General features: G+C 40.3%; 1 protein-coding gene across 2 annotated transcripts in view; it reads left to right on the forward strand.

Annotated features, from left to right (window-relative positions):
• plpp3 (phospholipid phosphatase 3) overlaps positions 1–3,188 on the forward strand; it is a 39,936-nt gene extending 36,748 nt beyond the window's left edge. For both annotated transcript variants that reach the window (XM_023340028.1, XM_005795543.3), the window contains exon 7: positions 1,076–3,188. In XM_023340028.1, the coding sequence (XP_023195796.1) occupies positions 1,076–1,201 (126 nt within the window). In that variant the 3' untranslated portion in view covers positions 1,202–3,188. The remainder of the gene's footprint in view (positions 1–1,075) is intronic.
• The last annotated feature ends 5,426 nt before the right edge of the window (positions 3,189–8,614 follow it).

Here is an 8,614-nt window from a genome sequence, read left to right on the forward strand (position 1 = left end):
GCACAAAATGGGATGGAAAAATTGAGGAAACCAGCAGGATGGGGTGTTCCTTTTAATCATATAATAATAATAATAATGCATCATGAAAAAAGAAAGAGGAGTTGTGTATTTAGTGTGCACCTCTTTTGGATTGCTCTGAATTATTTATATCCTACAAATTTCTTTAAAAAAAATTATTTTAAACATATCCTCATTACTCTGTGTTTTGAAAGACTGCACATAGTATTTCACTGTGTTGTGGTACTCACTCATTGGGCGTGCAAGATGCTTGAAACTGAAAGTGAAACTGACAGCTTGACCTGCTTTCTGATTAATTCTGCTTGTGTTCAACAGACTACTGAGGGGACACTATTAGAGCATCAGTCAACATGACAAATTATTAAATAAATAAAAAGAGATGTTGATGTCATGGAAGAGGTGATGTGTCTTGAAACGGTACAACAATGAATTCCACACCCTTGATCCAAATAGAGATGCACTATTCAGAGCAGAAGAAGCCGCCAACATTTTCAAATCCAGCATATTCCACATCAGACTTAGGCAAAAACCTCGAAAACATAAAACAGATTAACTTTGCCGCAAGATGTTCAGCCTTCCTGTTGTCTGCGATCTCAACATCTGCTTGTTTGAATGAACATCTTGGTTGTACCAGATATAGCTTCCTTTGAAAAACTAGGCTAGCACACAGTAGCAGCATCCATGTTGAAGAGTGTTGATGCTAGCAAAGCCAGTTAGTGCTAAGTTGTGGTGTGTTTAGTGAGTGGAAAACGATAGGATCTTTGAGTTTTCTACGGGATGGTCAAAAACTCAATGTACAATGTCATTCATCTGTCAATTTCTTGGCACATCTCTATTTATTTATATTTCGCTTTGCAATAAATTAGAAAACTTGACTAGGTGTGGTAGTTTTCTCAGTCGTGACAATTTGTGTTATTTATCATATTTCATTCAGCTATGATTGCAGAATCGCAATCCACTGAAACCTAATAAAGAAAATCCCCAGGTGCATTTATACTCCCTCCATTCTTCCTTTCCTTCACACCTCCTAACTTTTGCCTCCATCCGTTTCCTCCAGGTATTCTACGTGTCCGACCTGTTCAAGCCTGGCCTGAAGCTGGCCACGCCCCCGCCCTCCCCGATCAAGAAGGAGCTGCTCCCTTCGTCCGACATCGACAGGAACAATCACCACAACATAGTGTGAGGGAGGCCCCACTTCCTTTGCCCTGACCGACGAGCCGATCACAGCGCTGCTCATCACTCCCCTCACTCTCCCCCCACTCCCACCCCCAGCCCCTCATCGGACAGTAGAATGTAGCGACAAGAGACTGTAGCTGCTTCCTCCTTCCCATCCTCCCAGTGCCCAGTGAGGCGCTCTTTGTGGACTAGGGTGTCAGATTTGCACAGCAGAGTCCACTCTCACTACCCAGACTTGTTGTCTCCCTAATATACTGGTAACTACTAATCAACATTTGAGCCCATCTGTTTGTCTGTCGGAGCACAAGCAAAGAAGTACCTGAGAGATGAACGAGGAAAGGAAAAACTAAAAACGATGGAAACTGATGAGCTGACGGCAGGAGCTGCAGTTGCAGAGGTTTGACTGAAGCGTAGCCACACGAATGAAACCGGTGGACTGTAAAACCCCTGAGCAGCGGGGAGAGGACGCGTCCTCTCCCAACCCTGTGAGGCCTTGGACAACAACTTCCTCAACCGAGGGAAGGATCTTAACTTCAATAGTTAGCAGCAGAGAATATAAGTGAGATAGAAATATGTAACTGAAAGCACTGTTTGAACTTCATTGTCCATTATCACCACTTGCTGCCTGAGTTGTTTGGCTGATAAAGAAAAAAACAAAAAAAACTCGACAGCGTTGAGCCCTGAGACCGGGTTACGTCTTGATCTACGCAAAACTCAGAGGCATTTCGCAGAGCTCTTTTTGGAAAGTGAAGCCCGTACAGCCTTACACTGTCTCTGTCTCAGCATTAGCCAGTCAAGGTTTTTTTGTTTGGTTTTTTGCGGTCGACTCTCAGTGCAGCCCAAACCCGGGATGTTGCAGTTCTCGAAGGTAGACGTAGTAACGGGGGGAAAGAGGTCGGAGCATTGTCTGTGGAAGAAGGCAGGTTTTCCTCCCAGCAGCTTCCCGACAGCCGTGTGGCAGGCGTGGCTGTGCCGTGCCTCTGCCGGGGTCTGGGGCCACCTGCCTGGGATTCCAGACAGGTGGAGGAAGCGAGAGGGGCCCGTTGCCATGGAGAATGCATAATGAGCTCCAACTAAAGCTGGCACATCGTTTTAGGGATGATTTAGGCTCCTTCTGCTGGCAGGGAGGAGCTTTCACCCACCCAATCCGTCATCGGCAATGGATGCTCGTCTCTCAGTGCGCGTGTTGGCGTGTGTGTTTGTTGTTGTATGTTACGTCATGTGTGTGTAGCAGCGCTGTGCCCTGTGAAAAGGAACTCCGTCTTGATAAAACTGTGGTGTGTGTGACAGTTGAAAACGCACACAAGCACGCCGTCGGCTGTGCTGAGTGTGCGTTGGCGTGTGCCACTGTGTGTCGCGGAGTGAGATGAATGTTCTAAAAACTGTGGATCTAATATTTTATCTGAGGATCATCTTTAGCCTTGCATGTGTAGAGGTAGCCCTGTGTAATCACTAACACTTACCGGACACAGAGGTGCTTTTTTTATTATTATTTACAGCCCACCCAGACTTCCTCATCCAACAACACACCACTATGTTGCACATCTTTTCTTTTTTTTTTCTTCCACTGTATAGTCCGTCCTATCAATTTCACCAAGCCGTTCTCATTCTTTTGGTTTTTTTTTATTATAAATATATAAATAATGTATAGATCACTAATATGAACTCTGTAAAATATTGTTTAACATATTTTAGATATATCCACTATAATTACAGACCTGTGTTCTTTACAAAATGCTGCTTAAAAAGCATCGATTGACAAGATTCTTTTGTATTTAGATAAACTATTGTAGATTGTAATAGTTACATTTGTAATGTGCATTAAAACAAAATACACCCTCGATTGTATTGAAACTCGATATTAGTATTTTTGTATCGTCTCGTTTTTTTTATTGTACAAACAAAATGTAGTTATGCTGTTTTTGTTTTTTCTGCTAAATGTATTTAGCTCCGATATATGTGCTTTTAAATAAAAAGCTCATTATGAACACATATTTTGGCTTCAGGCAGTAAAGGTGTTTTGCTTGACTTGATGTCCTTGGTGTAACTGCGTGTTCCCACTGGTATCTAAAGGGTTAATTTTGGCCGATGAGCTCCAAGCCTTTGAGGTAGGAGGACCGCTGTGCCATCACCCTAATCTTCAGCTCCCTCCAAAGATCTAATTTAATCCAGGACTTTGGCTGGGCCCCTCAAAAGCATTAATATCACACGTCAGAAAAGACATGTTGGTTGAATTAAAGGATTAGTTTCAACCAAGAGAGAATAACTTTTCTTTCTTTTTCTTATGAAAAATAGCAGTGCCATCAATTTAAAAAAACTGTCTGCTGAACATATAAGCCTCTTCTGTTAGATAATTTATTTTTTAACAATTTGATGGTAACAAGACACCAGAGAACAAAAATATACACAGAATTTTTATGCGGCTGTTTAGTGCAAAAAGTTTTAAAACAGAACTTTAATCTTATGTCCAAACCAAAAACTGCTTTTCAGAAGAATAGGTGGCAAAAAGTCCATCTGATGTACACAAACAACAGACAAATCTAAAGAAAGATAAGTGCCAAAGAATCTATTTAAGACATGAACTAATAATTAAACTTCCCCTGAGCTTTTGGTCAGCTGATCTGAGGTCAGCCTTAGCATAGATTTATGGTGCCGGCGAACAGCTGGCAGGTCTGGGGTCAGCCATGCGTGGCTGTAATAGTAGACGGGCTGCTGCCGAGGCAGAGAGGCCCATGTTGTGGTCTTGTTTGGCTGCAAGAGAGCAGAGCGAAGCTGGCAGAGGGCCGCCACAGACAGAGCCAAGGTATTACATACTGCTGTGCTCCTCTCCTGCAGTTATGGGTGTGCGGCCCGGGGCCATGACATGCCGTACAATCCACTCCCTCCATTTCTATTACTCATCCCTCACTGCCATCTCCATGCTAGCGTTCTGTGTTTCCTAAAACATCAAGTCAGACTTCCTGTTTGCGTGAGAAATACGTAGTCATAATGCTGGTAACATTTTTGGCATGTTGGGTGTATTACATCTTGTTTTCTGGGTTGAAAAAAAAAAAAAAAAACACACCCTGGATCTTATAAAGTTTAGAGTAACTCTTGAGATTCGCAAAAAATAAAAAATGTGTTCTGGTACTGGGGCTCCTTTTATTGTCAAGTTTTCTATAACTTGGACACTTCCACATGCAAAAGTGTACAATAGCAAACTTAACATGATATATATATATATATAAACAGCAAGAGGATTCATTTGTTTAAGCACTGACCCAGTTTTCTTAAATCCACATTGTTTCATAGCTATCTGTGATTATAAGAAGGCTAGCGGAGTGACGGGATGATGCTTAATATAAGCACATCCCTAAACAGCGCGAGGATTACTGCGTGAGATTAACACCTACTCTTTGTCTCGGATGTTGCGACACGCTTCGATACGTGAATGAAGCCTCAATCCGGCGTAAAATGCTGTCAGACATGATAGTCTGATTATTGTGACTGAAAGGGAAGGAAAAGATTAACCTATTTCCTCTGCTCCACTTGAAAGATTTTGTTTTTCCACCAGGAGAATATCAGTAGCCACTGTGAAGGAAAACTATTCTGTCGTTTTAAAATGTAGGAGAAAACATTGATTACAGTTTATGCCTTTTGATTTTGCATTAATATTTTCCAGGGTCTTTCTCAAGGATAAACAGTGAAGCAAGTAAGCTTTGCCCATTATCACCTTTAAATGAGGCAGATGATCAAAAATGTTCAATATAATGCTCTAAATCAAATTTAGAGCATTTATTAAAGCGTTGTAGAATTTAAAAAGAGCCTTTTGACTATAAAACTACCACTGAACTATCACTTCCCACTCCAGCAAATGAGGCCATTCCTAAAAAATATTTCATTTCCAAATTCGATTGGAGGAACTCAGAACCTTATCTGCTAAAAAAAAAAAAAGAAAGAAAAAAAGAAACAGTTCAATGTAGAAGTGAAATCCAGACTCAGGGTGAAAAACAATCCCATATAGAAATAATAATATTGCAAAAAGACAGATCTGCACATCAAATAGATAGAATTTATTAAAAGTGAGTTTCTAGTCACACAGCTGTTTTTAAGGTTAACATCATGCAAAAACAAAGACTTTTCAGTTTTAAATACCATCTTTCCCTCGCGTCACATGACATGCAAACACCTATTGATTAACATCGTCTTGTAAAAGCTTCAAAAGAGAAACAAAATTCAAATAGCACATATTGTCTCACAATGCATCTGAAAATAATATTTCATAGTTAACAAATATAATCTCAAACTAAATAAAAAATATATATTTCCACCTTCCTAAAATAATGTTGTATTTTTTGTTGTTTTTTGTCAAAAATCACTTTTGGCGGAAAAAACAGGCCATCACTTTAGGAGGGTGACAATATGTGTTTTTGATCATGTTTCATTACTCTTAATAAAAAAATAAAGAAGAACAACTAAAATCTCTCCTGAATAACAAACTTTTTTGAGTATCTTACCCAAAACCCACACAACTACAGGGCTGGGATTGGATTGATGCTACTGCATTTTTAGCTAGCAGTAGCTAAAAATGCTCGCATTTTTAGCTAGTATTTGTTATCCCTGCTACACCATTCATTTCACTTTTTAAATTTTTGAAAGTTGTACATATTTGAGTGTAAGGATGCCGACTCTCGCTCTCCGTCTTGAGGGACGTGAGCAGAGCGCCGACGCCTGACCACTGTGTGAACTCCTCTGTCGTACGGCTGTACGAACCTACAGAGAAGAGGGCAAAACATGAATGTAATTTGTACATGATTATGAAGCACAATTACCGACTCCACACTTAACAGCACAGCCTTTGCGTGACCTAGTGTCTGCGCAGATGGATGGAAATAGTGTGTGAAGAGACAGCAGGATAGGAAGGTAATAAACTTTGCAGATGTTGGCTCTACGTGGGGGCCAGCAGGTGATTATGTCATCTTCACATAAATGCTCTCAGTGTCCACCTCATCTCTCTCGCCCAGGTTGTTTCTCGTTAAAAGATTTATCCAACGTGTCTCCTAAAATTCACTTTCCCCACTTTTCTTCACCAAACCTCAACGCCAAAATGGCTTTTCCCTCGTGGGCAAGGCTAAATCCTATTATTTTACTTCCCTTAAACTGTTTGCCAGTAAAAGAACATCAGTCCACTTTAGGCCTATCTGGAGAACTTGGACGGGTCGGAAATGGAGAAGCAGGATTTTTAGTTGCTCTAAACTTTTTTTTTTTCTTTTTCTTTTTTTTTTTACAAGACAAAGTTTCTGACAGACGCTAAGTTTTATTAAGAGTTATATTTTTTCATTCTGTGGTACATCTCATTGCTGCAGAAAACAGCTTGTTAGTGCATAAACTTTAGACTGAGAAGCTATTATTTATATCTTGACCGCAACAAAAAGTCAGTGACGCAGACAGGTGACGCTTATCTGGAGCAGGAATTAGCTTCAGTCAGCAGTTTATTGCTAAGGACTAGCACAATGTGTCTTTAGACGAGACGGGAGGACGTAGAGAAGGAAAGGAAGACAAACAGCCAAACACCGAGAGTTTCAAAGAAAATTGATTTAGAAGACTGGAGCACAGGCGTCTGTGATCCCTTACATCTTAAAATATGAGGTTAAGCGAGAATCCTTCTTGTCTCTGTGCCCGCTTTTCTCCCAGTTTTGCCAGAGGACTCGCTCGTCCCGCCAAAATCACCTCAACCAGTCACCTGCTCAGAGCCGAACCTGATACTCTGCCTGGTTATGAGTTATAGCGAGTCAGAACTCAGCTCCTTTCCTCTATCCTCTTATCCAGATGTGGATGATTTAGTAGCCATCCTTGTGTCTGTGCAACATTTTCATATCTGTTGAGTCATTCTGCAGGGTGCCAAGTCGTGAGGTCAGCTCACGGGGACCGTCCGTCTTTCTCGCTGACAATGAGCCGAGCAGCGCGTCCAGATCCTCGGCCCATCTATCGTGCTCGTAAAGCCGTGATGCTAGCTTCCAGGAATTTACTGGACAATGCGTGCTTTTCTGGCTTGAAGACTGTAATCTGACAATTTACTGCAAAGAAGCGAGGGACAGTAAAGCTTGTGATTCAATTGATGTATCAGTAGATTTTGCCTGGAGGGGAAAAAACAAAACAAAACTGGTGGTGGGATGAAACGTTGAATCTTCTAAGCTACTCAAGATTTTGAGTCATTTTTATGCGTTTAATTAAGCTCCATTGTTTCATCTTTACTCAAATTACTCAATTCAGTGCTTAATTAAAGACGATTCTTTACAAATTAGGACAAACCTTTGCCAATAATGGCATCTGTTCCACCCAAATTATTTTAAGCATGCAGTTAAAAGTCCTGCACCTTATTTTGGCAGAATATTACCCACACAAAAACACTAAATCTTACCAAGCAATTTTGGTCTAGTTTCTAGTGAAAATATCTTAGTGCACTTGCAACAAGACAACATTAGCTCCTACATCGTACTGAAAAGCCACGTGTCTTATTTCAAATGTACTGAGGTATTCGCTCTAGAAACTAGACCAAAAATACTTTGTAAGGTTTTGTGTTCTTGCGGGTTTGATTCCAGCTTCCTCCCAGGCTTCATGCGAATGTGACCCTGTGGGGAGGCATTCGTCTAAACCTAAATGTGTGGGTTCTAGTGAGTGAATGTGGCTCTAGCGTGACATGCTTTGAATAGTCAGCATGACTAAGAAACCAAGTCAAGCGAAACACCACAAACCAAACAACAGAGGTTAATAAACAATTTTTATACATTTATTTTTAATGTTTTTAAATGCTCATGAGGTTAAAGGAAAGTACTACAGATGTTTAGTTTTTTAAGCAAGGATTTATAAGTACATGTTGTGGTGGCTTTCCACATTGGGAATAGGATATACATTATCCTCCACTTTGTGATTATAAAATGATATTCTCCCTTAGTCATTGTTGGAAAGAAACAAAACAGTGCCAGAAGTTCTATTTTGTGGCTTTAAAAAACCCAAAAAACCCGATATGTACCTCAGGAGAATCTGAAAAACTTTATTGAACCACGTTGAATCATTCAAGATTGAACAATATTGAAAGTTTCTTCATTTCTTGAGTGTTTCCGCCCTTGTGATTGACACAATTGTCTGGAAAAAACTATTGATGAGCAGCATTAGATTAGATTAGAACGCCAGAGAGCTCATTGATCTTTGATTGGGAACCGATTTCTTGCTACTGGATTTAATTCTTCAGTCACTTGCATCTCATTGAACATCATCAAGTCTTCATCAGGGTATCATAGATTTTCAATGAACCAGGACACAACTTTAGCATCAATGCAAGCAGTCATGTGACAAAAAAAAACACAAAGTAAAACTCATATTCACTTATGAATTGAGAGACAGACTGATCTCACTTTTGAGATTGCTCTTTTTTTTTATT

This window comes from Xiphophorus maculatus, chromosome 9 (assembly GCF_002775205.1).
Source record: "Xiphophorus maculatus strain JP 163 A chromosome 9, X_maculatus-5.0-male, whole genome shotgun sequence".
Lineage (NCBI taxonomy): Eukaryota > Metazoa > Chordata > Actinopteri > Cyprinodontiformes > Poeciliidae > Xiphophorus > Xiphophorus maculatus.